The sequence below is a fragment of the Sorex araneus genome, chromosome 3, assembly GCF_027595985.1.
Source record: "Sorex araneus isolate mSorAra2 chromosome 3, mSorAra2.pri, whole genome shotgun sequence".
Taxonomy (NCBI): domain Eukaryota; kingdom Metazoa; phylum Chordata; class Mammalia; order Eulipotyphla; family Soricidae; genus Sorex; species Sorex araneus.
In genome coordinates, this window is record NC_073304.1 from 119,169,847 (window position 1) to 119,188,329 (window position 18,483).

At 60.7% G+C, this 18,483-nt stretch overlaps 1 protein-coding gene across 3 annotated transcripts in view; it reads right to left on the reverse strand.

The window, feature by feature from the left end:
• Window positions 1–18,483, reverse strand: part of CDH23 (cadherin related 23) — a 67,817-nt gene that overhangs the window by 16,235 nt on the left and 33,099 nt on the right. Inside the window, exons 5-18 of one of the 3 annotated variants that reach the window (XM_055133202.1) lie at window positions 15,496–15,717; window positions 15,218–15,337; window positions 14,803–14,983; window positions 13,633–13,766; window positions 11,916–12,125; window positions 11,551–11,658; window positions 9,965–10,067; window positions 8,979–9,104; window positions 8,156–8,359; window positions 6,673–7,131; window positions 3,031–3,147; window positions 1,415–1,639; window positions 848–1,017; window positions 525–662 (exon numbers count right to left, since the gene is read on the reverse strand). In XM_055133202.1, coding sequence (XP_054989177.1) covers window positions 525–662; window positions 848–1,017; window positions 1,415–1,639; window positions 3,031–3,147; window positions 6,673–7,131; window positions 8,156–8,359; window positions 8,979–9,104; window positions 9,965–10,067; window positions 11,551–11,658; window positions 11,916–12,125; window positions 13,633–13,766; window positions 14,803–14,983; window positions 15,218–15,337; window positions 15,496–15,717 — 2,517 coding nt within the window. Of the gene's footprint in view, window positions 1–524; window positions 663–847; window positions 1,018–1,414; window positions 1,640–3,030; window positions 3,148–4,158; window positions 4,324–6,672; window positions 7,132–8,155; window positions 8,360–8,978; window positions 9,105–9,964; window positions 10,068–11,550; window positions 11,659–11,915; window positions 12,126–13,632; window positions 13,767–14,802; window positions 14,984–15,217; window positions 15,338–15,495; window positions 15,718–18,483 lie in introns of those variants that run through there. The other 2 variants (XM_055133203.1, XM_055133204.1) reach the window with 2 other exon arrangements.

Consider the following 18,483-nt stretch of genomic DNA (forward strand, 5'->3'; position numbering starts at 1 on the left):
ACACAGGACCTCATACACCCTGATCCCTGACTAGATGCCACACATACAGGCACTACATATACTGCAATACCTGAGTACAGTGCCATGCATATGCTCCACCTGAAGACAGGGCCATGAATAGCCCAACACCTGAATGTAGGACTACACACCCAGCAGGACCCCCTGCCATTCCCTCCCACCCCCCCAACCCTCCCCACTCATTTTCTGTCGTGCTTCCTCGGCTTCCCCCCAGTCTCCCAAAGTGGACACATGGCTCCAGCTCAGGTTTTCTGGTGTGGTGGGAATGCAGCTCAGAAGCTTTTGTGCCACAAAGGGCTAGTCCCAAGAGATGTGGCCACTTCCTTCCACGTCTGCAGGAGCCAAGCCGGGAGGCGGCGGTCTGCAGGATGTCTGAGACAAGCGATTTGCTGACTTCTCAGAAAGACCTCAGGCCACAGACACCCAGGACTCAGACATGGGGGGACGATTACAAAACAGTGGGTGGCTGCTCAGCCTGCGAGCCCGGTCCCCCGCGGTCTGCTTACCGTCGTGGGGTTGATGGCAAACTTGCCCTCTCCGTCCCCGAGGCTGTACTCGATGAGAGCAAAGTTGCCCGAGTCGGCGTCTGTGGCAGTGACAGTCAGGATGACAGTGCCCACAGGGACATCCTCGAAGACAGATTCCTAGGACCGAGCACAGGGGACATAGCCCGGTCTGTTCTGCCGTCTGGCCCTGCCCTAGGAACTAGACTCTAGGCCAGAAACAGCAGAGCCGGCTAGCCTGGGCCGGGAGCTCCTCAGGGCGCAGAGGTTGGCAAGGTGGGGGAACCGACACCCCCAGAGCCCAGGCAGGGCGCAGCCCGACCCACCTGGTAGGACGGCTGCTCGAAGATGGGGTTGTTGTCGTTGACGTCCACGATCTCCAGGTACACGGGGATCTCCGCTGCCCGGGGCGGGGAGCCATTGTCCGAGGCCCTCACAGTGAAGTTGAGCCAGTGGACCTCCTCGTAGTCCACCGTGTGGTTGGCAATGACCTTCCCTAGGACACAGAGGCACTCGCTGCCCGCTGGGCCACTTCTCACTGGATGCTGCCGAGCAGGCCCCAGGGCTCTGTGGGGTGAGCTGCCTGGGAGGAGGCCAGCGCTCTGCCACCTATTCTCACAGGAGGGTCACAGAGCTGGCCACAAGCCCAGGAGGCAACCGGGCCTCTGGGCCTTCCTGCTCCCCGAGTGACTGAAGAACATAGTGGGGAGGGGGACACGGGGGCAACATCCGAAAGGCCCCTGAGGGGCATCGAAGCCAACCGAGAGCTTGGCACTCCGGCCTGCCCTCTGGTTTCGGCCCCTGGGAGGGTCTAGCACACTCACATAGTGGACGGCCGTGGGGGTTCTACCTGGAGGGGTGACACTACAGGCCCAGAGTGGGGCCCCTCCTACCCGCTGAGGAGTCCTCCAGCTGGACAGAGCCTGGGGGGACCACATCCAGCAGGCTGTAGGTGATCAGGCCATTGAGGCCCTTGTCGGGGTCCACGGCTGCCACGGCGATGAGTGTGGTGCCCGGGGTGGCCCCCTCCAGGATCCGCTCCGTGTAGTAGGTGATGCCGAAGGGTTTGAACTGGGGCGTGTTGTCATTCACATCCAGGATGTTGACGGTCAGCTTGGCTGCGGGGATGGGGGTGAGGGGTGGGAGGCATGAGGGGGTGCCAGGTGCCGGGCCCACCTGGCCTGCCCAGGCCTCAGCCCCGCTGGAGAAGCTGCTGAGAACTCCCAGGCCTTCTGGGACTGACCCGGCTGCAGTACCCACCCTCGGGGCGGCATGGCCCACTCCCCTGGCAGGGCCACCCGTGGGCCTGGTCCCCTGCCCAGGTGACCTGTGGGCCTGGTCCCCTGGCTGGGTCAGCTCTGTCATATAGAGAAGGGCCTGGGGCTCCACAAACAGGCTGGGTAACTGGGACCCCCCACCCTTACTGTGCCTCAGTTTCCACCCTGGTCCATGGGATAGCATGAAGAGGATCTTCAAGACCCTTTCCCGGATTCTGTCCTCCATGTTCTGTGTCCCCAGGAAACTAGGCCGGCCCTGGAACCCTCAAGTGTGAGGCCTGAGAAAGGTGTCTCACTACCTCCTTCCCTCCCCTCCTCCCTCTCCCCTCCCCTCTCCCCTCCTCTCCCTCTCATCCTCCTCCATCCCTCTCCCCTCTCCCTCTCTCCTGTTCCCCCTCCCTCTCCCTCCCTCCCTCTCTACCTCCCTCCCTCCCTCCCTCCCTCCCTCCCTCCCCCCTCTCCCTTGCTCCCCCCCTCTCTCTCCTTCCCTCCCTCCCCTCTCCCTCTCTCTTGGCCTCTAGGCTGCACAGATAAGCATGACATCTGTGTGACATCTGTCACCTTTGCCTGTCCTGACCTCATGGCAGCTGCCACTCTAGGCCACTCTGTGCCTATGTCCCTCCTTCCTTCTACACAAAGAATGCCCCCCACCATCCTGCTCTTGCTTTTGGCAGTGGCAGCCCCTGTCCTGTCCTGCAGGGTGGCCGGTGTGGCCTCGCTCTTCCCCTCTCACTGCTTCTGCTGCGTTGACCCTTTGGCTCCCGCCAGACCTAGGGCTCCTGCTGTACATCCCAGCCCAACCCTCGGTGGGGGCCCGGCCCGGTCTGGACCCTGCTTCCCCTGCCGTCTCATGGCTGCTACTCACGCACAAAGCCTCGGGGCCCACACTCACTCCGAACTCCCAGCTGCCAGCTCCCCCAGGCTGAGGCTTTTTTGTTTGGGTGCCACACCCTGTGGTGCCCTGGGATGACTCCTGACTCTGTGCTCAGCGATCCATCCTGGGGTGCCAGGGATCGCACCCGGTCAGCTGTGTGCAAACACCCTATCTGCTGTGCTATGGCTCCGGCCCCCTCTCCTGGGCTGAGCCCTAACGGCCAGGACACACACACAGCCCTGGGCCGAGGCCCATGTCACCAGGCAACTGGGACAGCCTTTCCGCACCAGGCCTGCGCCTGCTCCCGCCGGCCTCCTGGGCCCTGAGTCCCTGCGGTGGGCAGTTGCAGGGAGCTCACCATTGGGCACGCTGACCGAGCGCTCGGGGAGGTCGCTGGCATTGTCGATGACTGAGAGTGTGACCTCATAGGTGGCCACCAGCTCCCGGTTCAGCGGGGACTTCACCATCACAGACCCTGTAATCAGAGCAGCCAGGCTCAGTCCCAGGGGGATCCCCAGACACGGGCCTCCTGGGGGTGCTCCCGGCCCACTCTCCTGTGCCACTCTGAAGGCCAGTGACCATCACAGAGCTAAGCCACGGCCGCCGCCAGGCTCAGGGCGCAGCCGGTCCCCACACACAGCTGAATGCCCCGTCCCCCTCTGTGACAGGAGGGGACTGCAGCAGTGCCACGCAGGGGGGCTCTGAAGAGTCCACCGGCTCAGATGGAGGTGTGCCTGCCGGAGGCCCTAGGGCACGGCTTGTCACATGTGAGCACACCGGTGCTCCTAACCACGGAGCAGGCTGGGCACTGAGACACGGCTAGGGGTACGTGTTCTGGAGGAGAGAGAAGCTCGGACGGCTGGCGCACATGCCGTGCATGCATGGGCCCTAGCTTTGATCCCTGGCACCTCACAGTTCCCTTAGCATGGCCAGGAGCAAGCCCTGAGCACTGAGCTGAGAGTAGCCCCAAAGCACGACTGGCTGTGGTCCCTAAACCAACCGAAAAATTAAAAGTTGATTTTATGTCACGTGCCATGTCATTTGTTTTTTAATCACAGGATTGTTTTAAAGCTTGTATTCAGAGAGATCAAGTATAAATAAAAGAAGGTCCAGATCACTAAAAAGGCACATGGGTGCCCCCGGAGGTGGTGGGACAGGCCGGAGACTCGGGCATGTTCTGTCTTGACTGAGTGGGCAGGAAGCGGGTGGTGGTGGGAGGTGGGAGGAGCACGCTTGGTCCTACGAGGAGTCACTTCCGGCTCAGACCCACGGCCTCCCTGGCCGTCAGAGGCTGGGCTCTGGCTGGGAGAGCCGCCTGGGGGCTGGCCTGGCTCGCCAGGACCCCTCTTCCTGCCAGGCTCCTCAGAGAGGGCGACTTCCTCTTCCAGCAGCCCCACTGGGGTCTCTGGAGCCCCCATCCCCTCAGCAGACCCCCCAGCCCTGTGGGGGTGTCTGTCCTCCTCACGCCCCCTGGGAGGTCACTTACCCTGGGCCTCGGCCTCCTCCTCCTCCTCCTCTTCCTATGCTCGCTCCCCTCAGCCCCGGGCCGGGGAGCGAGGAAGGGGAGAGGGCGGTGCATTCAGTCTGCAAAGGCTGGGCCACGGCCTGGCCCCACAGGACGGGAAGGGTGGTGGGGGGCGCAGTGGGGATGGAGGGGGCGATGGGGTGAAGCCGAGAGGAGATGAGGTGGGAGTGACAGAGAAACAGAGCTCAAACCTGTGGGCCTGTCAGCCATGAGGAAGAGAGAAGAGGGTTAACACCAGTTAGTTGGGGGCGCAGGCGGGAGGGCGTGGGCAGGGCAAGGGGACGTGGGCTCAGAGCTGAGCGCAGGGGGAGCTTTGGGAGGGCAGAGTGAGGCCCCAGGAGTGGAGGGGAGAGAGCCAAGGAGTGAGTGGGGGCCCGCGGGCCAGGTGGGCAGGGCACGGGGAGGGGGAGGAGAGCTGAGGAAGGGGGCAGAGAAGGCACTGGAAAGAAAAATAGAGAGAAGAAAGTCAGTAGGAGGAAAGGGGAGAGAATCGAGAAGAGCAGTGAAGGCGCTGGTCAGCAGCGCAGCTGGACAGGCCGCGGGCAGCTCTCCGTGGTGCTGACCCGGCCGGGCGCCCTCTGGAGGCACACTCGGCCGCCCTACCTGCACCCCAGACTGCGCTGGTCCTACTCTGCGCACGCTCCAGCCAGGGAACCGCTCTGCTTGGTGCGTGTGCCACCCGCCCTCCAGAGGGTGAGGCATCTTCTTCATCTGACGCTGCCTCTGGGAGTGACGCGTTACCTCGTGCATATGCATTCCACACTCACGTGAATTGCAGGGTCTGTGCATATCCGAGCCCGTTCTTGGCTCTTTTCAGTATGATGTTCGAGTTCCACCTATGCCGCCCTGTGTGAGTCTAGGCTGTTGCTTACGACGGCGCCCTGGCACCCCACGGTAGGCACTCGCCCTCCCTCACTCGCTCCCAGTCTCCCAAGCAGGCTTGCTCGGGGCACCTCCAATTCCTATCACCACAACACTCAGAGCGTGCCACCACTGTCAGCCTAGGACACGTACCCAGGATCGGAGTCGCTGGGGGGTGGATGGGTCCACTCTGCACTAGCTTCCGTCCACTCAGTGAACTTGGCCTAGATCCCTAGACACTGGCAGAAGGTCCAGGTATTGTCACATGGCCTCCAGCCCTCAGACTCCAACACGCCAATATCTGTCATCACTGACCTCTCGCTGCTGGTTTAGGGTGCGTTTCTCTGAATAACAATGGTTTAAGCTGTTTTTCACAGTCACATTAGATACCTTAATACTTCCCTGGGTCTTCCGAAAAGTACAGAGAAAGATCCCAGGGCCTTTAGCCCACCCAAATACCCAGAGGAACAAAAACAATGAATTTTGTTGGGCATATGGTAAAAGGCAAAAATGTTCATATGAAGCTAGATAAATCATGACAGACTGCACTTCTTTATTCTTTAGTCACATAAGAAAATAATTAAGGGGCCGGAGTGATAGCACAGCGGGTAAGGCATTTGCCTTGCACGCTACTGACCCGTGTTCGAATCCCAGCATCCCATATGGTTCCCCGAGCACCACCAGGAGTAATTCCTGAATGCAGAGCCAGGAGTAAACCCCTGAGCATCACCGGGTGTAACCCAAAAAGAAAAAAAAAGAAAACAATTAAGACTTGGGGACTGTAGTGATAGTACAGTGGGAAGGGCATTCACTTTTCTCCTGGCTGACCCAGGCCCAATCCCCAGCACCCCATATGGTTCCCTGAGTCCATCAGGAGTGATCCCTGAGCACAGAGCCAGGAGTAAGCCCTGAGCACTGCTGGCGGTGGCCTCAAGTCAAAAGAAAAATCATTAACAGCAGAGATATAATTTAGGAGGATTTGAATAACCAGTATGCATATGAAAAACATAGGTGTTTCATCATCTAGTTGTTAAATAAATGCATATTAAAACAAGGAATAATTTTCCTAAAGAATTGCAGCTATAAAGTCCCAGGAATAGTCAATGCTGGCAAGAGTGTGGTGAGACAGACATTTAAGACACTCAAACAGCACTGGTGGGGGAGGGAGACAGATACAGAGACAAAGAGGAGGGGAGAGAAAGGGAGAGTGAGAAGGAAGGTGGAAAAGAGAGAGAAGGAGAGAGAGGGAGAAAGAGGGGGGAGAGAGAGGGAGAGGATGGAGAGAGAGAAGGAGGGAGGCAGGGAGAAAGAGGGAGGGAAAAGGAAGGAGAGAGAAGGAATCAGAGAGAGAGAAGAAAGGAGGGAGAGAGGGAGAGGAAGAGAGGGGGAGAGAGGAAAGGAAGGAAAGAGAGAGGGAGAGAGGAGTAAAAGAGGGAGAGGGGGAAGGAAAAAGGAGAGAGGGAGGAGGAGAAAGGTGAGAGGAGGCACTGAGGAGGGGGAGCAGAGGGAATGTGAGGAGGGGGAGAGATCTGGAAAGAGGGGGACGCAGAAGAAAGCAGAGAGCAAGGAGCAGGGTGGGCGTGGGGGCAGGCTGCCAGGGAGACAGCGCTGTACCTGTGTTCACATTGACAGCAAAAGCGTCTTCCTGGTCGGGCACCAGGCGGTCCGTGTCATCCTTGGCCACGATGCCAATGATGTGGTACTCGAGCTTGGGGTTGAGGTCCCGGTCGATGGCGGTGACGTTGGCGATGACGGTGCCGGGCTCGGCCGACTCCAGCACGCTCACCGTCTGAATGGGGTTCAGGAACTCGGGACGGGAGTCATTGATGTCATCGATGAGGATGGTGACGATGGCCGTGCCCGAGAGAGGAACAGTGCCGCGGTCGGTGGCCACGATGGTCAGCCGGTAGGAGTCCTGCTCCTCCCGGTCGATGGTGGCATTGCCCACGCGGATGAGCCCGGTGGCCGGGTGGATGATGAAGCGGTCCTGAGCGCCGGCCTCGATGCGGTAGACAAGCTCCCCATTGAGGCCGCTGTCCTCGTCCGTGGCTGTGACCTGAAGGACGGAGAAGCCTGGCGGGGGGACGGGATGGAGCTGACACAGCGACCCCTGGCTGGAACACCCACCGAGGGAGCGACAGGCACCGTGGCTGGGTCCCCTGGCCCCGTCTCGCCAAAGGCCATCAGCAACCTACTTCCTCGAAGAGCCTTGCACAGAAATGGCACCCTGGTTTAAGCCTTTGAACATTTATGATTGAATACGTCTCGTAACTGGATGTTCCATCGTGCCTACTACATGCCTTAGTCCTCTGCTCCTTTCCTGATTGGATATACAAATCACGTGATCGTGAACACCTGTGAAAAATGCCTACTTCATAGGTCTTTCACGGTTGGGCGGAGGACTGAATTACACCTTGGTGGTGCTCAGGGTTTACTCCTGGCTCTGGGTTCAGGGTTCACTCCTGGTGAAGCGGAGGGGCAGAGGGGGGCCGGGGACCCAGCCCGGGTCAGCTGCCTGCAGCTCTCTGTACTTTGCAGATCCTTCTGCAACGCGACTCCTCCCTATCTCTCCAGCCCCTTCCCCACTTGTTTTTGCTTTTCAATACTGGTTATCATTTATGTAAAGAAGATGAACTTAGGGCTGAAATGCTGACACAACCCGATAGCCTGGGCACAACCCTCACACCAGGTGGGGCTGGGAGTAACCCGGGCACCACCAGGTGGGGCCCCCAAACCAAAACAGTAACAATGATGATGACCTCAGTACAGTGGGCAGGGCACTTGCCTCACACGCGGCTGAGCCGGGTTCAATTCCCATACCCCGTATGGTCCCCGAGCCCCACCAGGGGTGATCCCTGAGCCAGGAGTGAGCCCTGAGCATGGCCAGGTGTGGCCCCCAAACCACAGCACCTGAGTGTCTCCATTCACAAACCTGACGGTGCCTTATCCGCCTCCCTCTGCAGACCAGACGCTGAGCACTGGAGAAGGAAGGGAAGGGGTTCCTGGGGCCCCTGGCTCTCAGCCTCTCTGTGCTCATGGCTCTGACCACCTCCCCTCTCCCCGCCCCGCCACTACCCGAGGCTTTGTCCCGGCTCACCCGGTGGGCAGTTCTCCAGCAGGTGGACGGTGAGGGCGGCAGGGCTGAAGGTGGGCCGGTTGTCATTGTCATCAAGGATGGTGACGAACAGGTCCGCGGTGCCGTTGAGGAGCCCCACGTCCTCGGCCAGCAGCAGCAGCCCGAGCACGGGGGGCGAGAAGGCCTCCCGGTCGATGACCACGCCCGGCCTCACGGTCACCACAGCTGGCAGAGGCAGGAGGAAGACGGGCACGGAGATGAGACAGAGGTAGGTATGGCGAGTCACCGGGCTCCCCGCAAAACTCAACGGCCAACGGCACCCAGGGGACCCCCACGGCACTCCAGAGTCCAGCCTGAGGCCAGCAGCCGGTGGAAAAGGGACAGGCTTTGAGGGGGCCCGAGTGTCCCCTCCCAGTTTTCCTTCACCCCATGAGGCTCCTGTGCAGGACAGATGGAGGACATGGTCCCCAGGAGCATTTCTGACGAGGTCGGGCTTTGGTTTTTTGTTGGTGCTCAGGGCTCACTCCTGGTTCTGTCCTGGTAGGCTTGGGGGACCCTACGGGTGCCCACTGTGCTCTCTCTCCAGCCTCAGGACCAGCTCTGGCAGCACTGGACTGACCCAGGCCCAGGCATCGGGGGAGGGAGAGGGGCTTGGGGGCCTCTGCAGGGGTGTAGAGCAGGCGGCCAGCCCCAGGCCTCTGCTGGACCCGGGAGGCCCTGCCCAGCTGCACTAGGAGGCTGTGAAGAATGGGGTGTCCCCTGAGCCCTGGAGGCGGCACCGAGAGGGAGAACCCGAGGTGGGCTCGCTCTGGGACGCCCTGAGTCCGGCGGCTCCCAGCCTCACCTGTGCTGTTGTCGATGTCGAAGAGGCCACTGTGAGTGCCCAGCAGCTGGTAGGTCACCACGGCGTAGACGTCCAGGTCTGCGTCCAGGGCCAGGATGGGCCCGTTAAGCACCGTGAGGGGGGTTCCTGGCCAGGGGAGACCGGTCACTGCGGGGCCAAGACAGCCCCCCCACCGCCCCCTCCCCGGCCCCAGCCCCGGTGAGCCATGGCTGACGATGGATGAGAGGGAGGGGGTGGGGGCGGGTGGGGGGCCCCGGCCGGCTGCGGCAGCCTTGGCAGACTGACGCGGATGCCCGGGAGTGGCCTCAAAGCCCTGCTGGGGAGAGAACACAAGAAGGTGAGCGAGGCCCGCGGCCAGGACGCCTTCCCAGCAGCCTCTGGGGCCGGCGTGTCCACAGGAGGGCCTGGTCACTTCCTGCTGTGCCCTCACGGGGCGTGGGGGGTCTGTCCACAGAGGGGCCTGCCTGCTCCCTGACAGCCTCCTGGGCGGTCCTGGACTCTGAGGGGGACAGCATGCCTGGCCTGTGCTGTAGGGGTGCCCCACTAGGTGGGCAGCTGTGCACCCCACTAAGCCCTCCATGGCCCTGAGGCCGACACGTGAATCACAGTGAGAATCGAGCTCATGAAGGGGCAGCCCAGCCAGAGCCCAAGGGTCTGCAGCCCAGGGGCTAGAGAGTGGCGGACAGCCCTGCCCTAGATGGTGTCAAAACCTCTGTGTAAGAAAGAGGTCATTGTCGTGGTGGGGGGGTGTCCCCAGGACAGTCCCCTGAGCCTGGGGTGTGGTCAGTAGGCGGAGCTCCTGTCGGGGCCAGCCCTCTCTGAGGGGAGCCCTGGTGAGTGTGGGTCAGTGACCACAGCCGTCCCGTCCAGCCAGACTAGCTCTCTGCAGCCCTGGCGGTCACAAACCCCAGCAGAGTGTCCTGCCCCTGCCCGGCTCCCCACACCCACACTGGCGCTGCCCCCAGCCAGGCCCCCGCTGTCCCTACCTGCGGGCGAGTTCTCCATCACCTCGGCCTGGTACGTGCTCTCCGTGAACAGGGGGTGGTTGTCGTTCTCGTCCGCCAGAAGGATGAGCAGCACGTCGAAGTCCTGGGGGCAGGGGACGGGGGTTGGGGGCCACCGGCACAAAGCCCACTGCTACTCTGCCATCACCAACTGTTGGGGGGGCTCAGCTGGTTCTCAGGGGCGCACGCAGGAGGGTGACCCCGAGTAAGGGTCTGTCTTGAGCGAGAAGCAGTATAGGCAGGAAGCCTCATCCTGGTTTTCAGGGGCCCGGTCAGAGTTCATGCATGCAAACTCTTGAACCATACTCACAGCCTGTCTGCCTATCTCCCCCCGCCCCGCCCCCGCTCTCGCGCTCTCTCTCTCTCTCTCTCTCTCTCTCTCTCTCTCTCTCTCTCTCTCTCTCTCTCTCTCTCTCCTCTTTCTTGTGTCACACCCAGCAATGCTCAGGGATGCTCAGGGGTTACTCCTGGCTCTGTGCTCAGGAATTACTCCTGGCGGTGCTCAGGGGGACCATATGGGATGCCAGGGGTTGGACCCGAGTCAGCCGCATGCAAGGCAGTTGCCCTCCCTGCTACGATCGCTCTGATGCCACTCCTAGCCCTTCGAGGACCCCGCCTGCAGATGTGAGAAACCACAGCTCAGAGAGGGTGGTGAGAAATGCACAGCAGTGGCACAGCAAGGCAGCAGGGGCAGGAAGGGCCTGTGCCACCTTCAATGCTGCTGCTTCCCAGGGGGACCCTGCCCCACTACGGCACAGGCCGGAGAGAGGAAATCAGAAAGAGGGGAGAAAGCACAGGGCTGGAGCAACAGCACAGCAGGAAGGGCGCTTGCCTTGCGGGTTTAATCCCCGGCATCCCACATGGTCCCGAGCCCACCAGGAGTGACCCCTAAGTGCAGAGCCAGGAGTCAGCCCTGAGCACTGCCAGATGTGGCCCCAAAAAACAAAATCAAAAAAAGAGAAAAATCAGGAGGAAAAGGAGGAGGGGGAGAGAGAAGGAGCGGCCTAGGATGAGAGGGGCCGGTGGCTCAGGGGCTCCTCCAGCTCCTGGACTGTTTGGGCTGTGCAGACAGGGAAACTGAGTCCTAGAAAGGGCAACTCAGCATCAGAGCTGAGACGGGCTCAGTTTAGGGACTCTTAGTGTGTCGTGTCTGGGGATGGGAGAGGCCGGCCTTTCCTCCCCCTGCAGGGAACAACTTCCTCCTTCCAGGCTTTGCTTGGGGTGCCAGTGCCAGGACCAACACAGGGGCCCCTCACAAAATCATTCACTCCAGCCCTCACGCTGCCTCTCCGGCCCCTCACTTCCTCTTGAGCAAAGGCTGCTGGGAAGGGGCCGTTCAGAGCCGCATGCACACATGCACAGGCCCGGCCGTCCCCGGGGGCTCTTTCCCTGTCTCTGCACATCTGCCTGGCGACCTGGCCAGGCCACCCCTAGGCACATCCTGCCTCGAGCCTGAGGGCGTCCGAGACAACAGACTTGCCACCACCCAGAGGGAAGCCGGGACTCGACCCCAGCACTCCGGAAGGCTCTCTGGCCCACCCTGCCCCGCCCGCCGCCTCCAGCCTTACCCTCCTGGCGATGCGGGGGTTCTCCGGATTGTCCTTCACGGAGATGGTCAGCTTGTACTCGGGGATGCGCTCGCGGTCCAGCGGCCGGTTCACGGTGACCACTCCTGTCTGGTGTGTGGACAAGGGCTGGTGAACCAAGAGCCTGCAGTGGCCTCTGGCCCCCGGGAGCTCCACATGTGGCTCAGTGCAGCAGGCATGGCCGAATCCCCTTGCAGTCTAAACAGGCACGCTCAAGACAAAGGCCAAACTAGGGGAGCCAGAGGGACCCCCAGGGAGAGCCAGGCCTTGCCCCCTTAAGGCGGGCAATACCGGGGCCTGCGTGGCACGGCCCTGCCTGCGTGTGCGTCCTGCGGCAGGGCCCGTACCGTGGCGTTGATGGCGAAGGCCCGTTCCCGGTTGCCCGCGGTGATGTTGAAGGTGAGGAGGGCGTTGCAGCCGCTGTCCGCGTCACTGGCCAGGATCCGGGTGACGAAGCTGGCCACCAGGCTGCTCTCGCTGAGGGTGACGTTCATGGGCAGGTTCAGCAGCACCGGGTCGTTGTCGTTGATGTCCAGCACCCGGACGCCCACCAGCATCTGCACAGGTCAGGGACGAGGGGGTGGACGGGTGAGGGTCAGAGGTGCTGGAGTGGGGGGCAGTCGGGTGACACAGGGCCCGGGCTCCGTCCCCAACTCCCCGCCGTCCCCCGAGCACTGCTGGGACCCAGAGCCAGTCTGAGCAGTGCCAGGAGTGGCCCTGGGGCCACTGCGCAGTTCCAGGGAAACTGCCCCACACGAGGGCTGGGCTCCTGCCCAGTCCACCAGGCGGGGCCCGCACACTGAACTCCGGGTGCCACGTAAACGCAGCGGGGAGAGCGGGGCTGCGGGAAGCAGGAAATGGAAGGAGGCGGGCAGGGAGGGTGTGCAGGGTGGAACAAGTTATGGAGGCCGGGCTGAAGGCAATCGCTAGGTGCTGTGTGTGTGTGTGTGTATGTGTGTGTGTGTGCATGCGTGTTTGTATGTGTGCATGTCTGTATGTATGTGTGTGCATGTTTGTGCGTGTTTGTATTTATGTGTGTGCTTGTTTATATGTGCATGTATACGTGCTTGTATGTGTATGTGTGCATGGTGCATGTTTTTGTGTATGTTCGTGTGTGTTTTTTTAAGTTTTTTTTATTAATTCACCGTGAGATACAGTAACAAAATTTTCATGTTTGAATTCTGATCAAACGGTCATCCAACACCCATCCCTTCACCAGTGCACATTTTCCACCACCAGAATCCCCAGTATTCCGCCCCCTCTCATTCCATACCTCCCCCTGCTTGTGTGGCAGACAATTTGCAAGGTATCCTTTCTCTACTTTAATTACCTTCGATATTTTGAGACCAGTCCTACCTCCCCTCATACCTGCCGAAAATACAATTGCTAGACAATGTGTTTTATATTGTTTGTTATGGATATAATATAATGTCGCGCTTTAGGAATTCTAAGATTTTAATAATTAGGGTCTGAAGAAATTGCTGCCGCAGGTTGCTCGTGTCTGAGATTCCTGTGTGTGTCTCTGGATCGTGGCCACGTGGGAGCTGGTGCTTCTTGCTGGCTTCTGGGGCTATCAGAGGGCAGGCGGGGGGACAGCACCTGCCCCCGTCTAGAGCAGCCCAGCGGAGAAGGCCTATTGCAAAGTCCCGGCCATCTCTGCCACGAGTTGCTCGGGTCCGAGATTTCTGTGTGTCTCTGGATCGTGGCCACATGGGAGCTTGAGTAGATGGTGGGCGGATATGGCGTCATCTCTGCGTCCCATCGGGGTCAGGGGAAGGCCTGTGTGTGTGTGTTTTTGTGTATGTGTGTGCGTGTCTGTATGCATGTATTTGTGTTTGTGTGTGCATGTTTATATGTGTGTGTCCATGTTTGTATGTGTGTGTGCATGTTTGTATGCATGTGTGTCTGTGTAGGGGGGCAGCCCCAGAGGCACCTGCAGTCTGTCCAGGGGCCCCCGTGAGGGCCTGACCGGCTCACGGCAGCCTGTGATCTCGCTGTACTAGAGCCCTGCCGTGATCATGGGGTCCCGGGAGAGCCCGGGGACAGTGGGCCAGTCAGACTTACCGTGGAGCTGAGTGGGGGCACCCCCCTGTCCCTGGCGCAGATGGTCAGGTTGTAGAAGGCGATGGCCTCCCGGTCCAGCTCCACGTCCTTCCGGACCCGCAGCACCCCCTCCACGGGGGAGATGAGGAACTCCCCTGGGCCCCCAGAGAACCGAGTTAGCAGGAAGTCCTCCTGCAGCCGCTGTCCCCAAGGCGGGGCGTGCTGGGCTGGGGGGGCTGGGAGTGACCAGCTCTGCATGGAAATATCCTCCAAGCTGTGCTGGGTGTGGGAGACCCAGAACCCTCCACCCTGAATCAGGATGTTTCACAAAGATCTGGATTTCTGGGTTTTCTTTCTTGAATTAAATTAATTTGTTTTGGGGATTTGGACCGCAACAGACCAAAGGCTACTTCCGGCTCCCTCAGTGCTGGAGCAAGGATTGCTCGGGGCTCATTTGGCTAGTGCTGGGGATTGAACCGGGGTCAGCTGCACACAAGGCAAGCATCCTCACCCCTGTGCTCGTTTTAGGTTTTTCCTTTTAAAAAATGCCCTGCAGGGCTGGAGAGATAGCACGGTGAGTCAGACTCCTGCCTTGCGCAGCTGAGCCCAGTGTGATCCCAGCGCTGCACTGTTTGTGTGTGCATGGTGCCCTCAGCATGGTCATGAGTGATCCCTGAGCACAGAGCCAGCAGTCAGCCCTGAGCACCTTAGGGTGTGGCCCAGAATGCAGAGGAAATGCCTTTCGACAGGCTGCACTGGTCAGACCGCCACAGGCCCCGCTGCCCCCCTCCCCGTGTCCAGCCAGGACGCTGCTTTGACTGTGAGCTCCTGGCAAGGCCCCGGCAGGCCGACTCTGGAGCCCTACCCGACAGCGAGGCTGAGAAGGACGCCAGAAGCCTGTCAGGCCAGGGTAGGCCCTGTCGTTTAGCTCGTCACGAAGCCCCACTGCGGAGCTGCGACCCCCCAGCTCCCGGATGGGTTAACTGGGCACCTGGACGTCTGGGTGAGGATGTCACCTCCTCTGCCTCGGGGCCTGCCTCAGGGTTATTCATTTCTGGATTCTCAGGGGGCACTGGGACCCGCCCTGGCCACAGCCTGGACCCAGACTTCAGGGCCCCCAATCCTGGTGGGGCGGGAGCAGAGCGACGTGTTTCCACGGCTCGGGGTGGGGAGTCCCCCGCCCCCACTCACCAAGAGGGTCTCCGTCCACGATGCTGTATTCCACCTGCCCGTTGGGACCTGAGTCGCGGTCGTGGGCACGGAATGTCCACACACGGGGCCCCGGCTGGCCCTCGGTGACGTCGAACGGCCCCTCGTAGCCTCGGGGGAAGGTGGGTACGTTGTCATTGATGTCGTTCACGTTTACGAGCACCTGAGGAGGGGGGGACAGGCTCGGCTGGGGCTGTGTCCCTGGGACCCCACCACCTGGGTCACTGACTCCTGCTGGCCAATCCCCCTGCCCACTCTCCCCAGGAGAGGGCAGGCTGGGAGGGACCCCAGGACACAGGGACTGAACGTGCTTCTTCCACGGAGGGGAGACGGAGGGGGCAGCCCAGGGCACTGTCCCTCGTCCCTTCCCCCTCCGGGGGCATGTGCCCCCACCCACCGTGGTGGTGGAGGTGAGGCGGCGTGACGGGATGGGACACTGGTCCGTGGCGGTCACCAGCAGGGTGTAGCGGCCATGGCTGATCTCATAGTCCAACTCCTTGGCGGCGCTGATGACGCCCTGGGGCCGCGACAGGAGATGAGGGGGAGTGAGAAGGGGGTAGGGCTGGGGGGCCAGCTCCTCTGCAGGGTGCCCCTGGTCACCCTGATCACCCAGGCCACCCAGCGTGACCACCCCACTGGCCCCCGTCTTTGCTCTGTCCCCCCTCTGCCGCTGACCGTGCGTCTGTTGATGTGGAAGGTGTTGATGATGTTGCCCCCGACGATGGCATAGGTCACCGTGCCATTGGGCCCCTCGTCCAGGTCCAGTGCTTGGACGGTGACGAGACTGGTGTTGACCGTGTCCGGGCCCTCATCCAGCACGACCTCATAGTGGGGCTGCTGGAACACGGGCGCGTTGTCATTCTCGTCCACGATGGTCACGTACACGTGGGTGGTGGCCTGTGAGGAGAGGGGGCCAGGTCCTGGGCCAGCTGGTTCCAGGGTGGGGGTGGGGCAGTCATGTTCCGCCGCACAAGCCCTTGGCCGGGGCAAGGAAGAAGGAAAGGAGGCACAGACGCCACGGCGGGTAGGGGAGGGAAAGCACAGAAGCTCCGCATGAATTCAGGCCAGGTAACTGTGGAGGGAGCACCGGGAAGTGCTCGTACCACGCCCCTCCCCCCCACGTCCGTGCCACATAGACACGGCTCACCAGCCATGGCAGGGCCTGGGGCACATGGACCTCAGGACTCCGCCAGCGCAGTGACTCAGAGATCAGAGATAGAAGATGAGGAGAGCCCCAGCTGGAGAGGGAGAGGGGCAGGGAGAGGTGGGGGGGGAGAGAGGGGGGGGCAGTGAGGACGATAGGGGGAAGGAGAGGGAGAGGGAGACAGGGAGACAGGGAGGGAGAGAGAACATAGAGGAAGAGAGGAGGGGAAGGACAGAGGAGGAGAGAGCAGGGAGGGAGGGAGAGAGAAAGGGGGTGTAGCATACCCAGCCCAGTGTAGTGTGGGCGCTTCACCAGTCTCCACGTTTGTGGGGGAAATACCTATTTCCACAGTGTCTCCCACCCCCTCTGTGATGGCCAGGACTGGGGTCACACCCGGCTGTGGTGCTCGAATGACGGAGTGCTTTTTGCAGTGGTGCTCGGTCCCAGTGGCAGAGCACCAAGGTCATGCTCAGCACGTAGGCAGTGCTGGGGCTAGATGTTGCCCACTCCTGGTAGCTGGTCATCCCCCGGCCACTAGATTTTTATCTCTTAAAAATGACTTTTCAGGGGCTGGAGAGAGAGCACAGTGGGGAGGGCACTTGCCCTGCATGAGGTCAACCTGGGTTCAATCTCCGGCATCCCATGTGGTCCCCTGAGCCTGCCAGGAGAGGTTTCTAAGCACAGAACAAGGAGTAATCCCCGAGCATCGCCAGTGTGCAATGCTGAAAAAGAAAAAACAAATATAAGTAAAATAACTCTTCTTGCCGGAGCAACAGTACAGAGGATAGGGCCCTTGCCCTAGGTACATGGGTGACCCAGGTTCGATTATTAGCATCCCATATGGTCCCCTGAGCACCGCCAGGCGTGAACCCTGAGTGCAGAGCCAGGAGTAGGTCCTGAGCACCACTGCATGTGTTCCTCCCCCGCCCCCCAACAGGAGTCCCCCAAATACCCAAACTTTTCTTTGACTTTTTTTTAAGTGGAGGGGTCTGGGCCATGCCCAGCTACGTGAGGGGGCTCAGGGGCTGTGGAGTGGCAGGAACCAGTCTTGGGCTTTCAGGCCTTTGAGTCATTTCCTCCTATCTGTGGTGCCAAGGAGGGCTGCAGTGATAGCACAGCAGGTAGGGTATTTTCCTTGCATGCGGCCGACCTGGGTTTGATTTACTCCACCCCTCTTGGAGAGCCCGGCAAGCTATCGAGAGTATCCCGCCTGCACAGCAGAGCCTGGCAAACTACCTGTAGTGTATTCGATACTACAAAAACAGTAACAACAAGTATCACAATGGAGACGTTACTGGTGCCCGCTCGAGCAAATTGATGAACAACGGGATGACAGTGCTCCAGTGCTCCAGTCGTGCTCCAGGAGTGCTCCCAGCAGTGCTTGGGGCGGGGAGCAGGCCTGTGCTCCCAGCTCCAGACTCTCCCCTTGGCTCCTTCTCTCGTCATTTCCGAGAGGAGGCTACTGGCGATTCCACAGGCAGAACCGGGGGAGCCGTGAGGAGGCCACAGAACAGTGTCTGCTGTGCAGTGTCCGCTGTGACTGGTGCTGTCTGCGTGACCCTGAGGCCACCCGGACTACGGGCCTCACCCAGCAAGAGATCAGGGTGGGCCACCAAGGAGAAGTGGCTGACAGGCATTTTCTCACGGGTGAAGGAAAGAGGAGGAGGAGGAGGAAAGAGAAGAGAGGGAAAGAGAAGAGAAGGAAGTGTCTGGTGCTGGAAGGGGCTCACACCCTATCTATGCTCCCCTCCCAGTGCTCCTCCCCCCACCCCCCGCCCCGTGCAGCTTCACCTACACCCAGGCCACCTGGCTCCCAGGGGGTCAGCCGTGGGAGGCACTGGCAGAAGGCAGCGGGAGGGAGGATTGGGGTGGGGACGGGGGGGTCTTGCCGTCCCTCCTTTGACCGCTGCAGCTCTGCTGCCGCCCGTGGCCCAGCTCACCAGCCCGTCCCCTCTTCCCTCTCGGGAAGAAGGCAGCTGTGCCTTCCTGCACATGCCCTGCGGTGGCACCCAGCCCTCTGCCGATGGCCCCGTTACAGTCCCCAGCTCTGTGCGAAGGTGCCGTCTGTCCCCGGCGGTCCTGAACTCACACACACTGTGATGAGCGTCATTTTCTCGACAAAACAGTCTGGCTGCCACTGCGGACAGAGCTGGGAGGAGGTGAACAGGTCACCGGCAAGGCCAGACAGCAGAAAGCAGGGCCAAGGGAAGCCAGACATCAGAAATGAGTGTCCCTTGTTCCTTGGGTCCGCAGGGACAGATAGATGGGCAGGAGGGCAGGCCCAGGGAAACTGTCCCTGCCCCAACAAGGTTTTGAGTCTGGAGCAGGAGGGCTAGATGAGGGTTAGTTGAGGCTTAGGTGAGGGTTAAGTAGGGAGCTGGGGGCTATGTGGCTGATGGAACCATTTTGAAAGTAGGTAGTGTCTTCAGCCCTAACATGAAGCTGTGTGACCTTGGGCAAGTTGCCTCCCCTCTCTGGTTCTTTTCTGTCTATTAAAGAACCTAACTTGATGTCTCAGG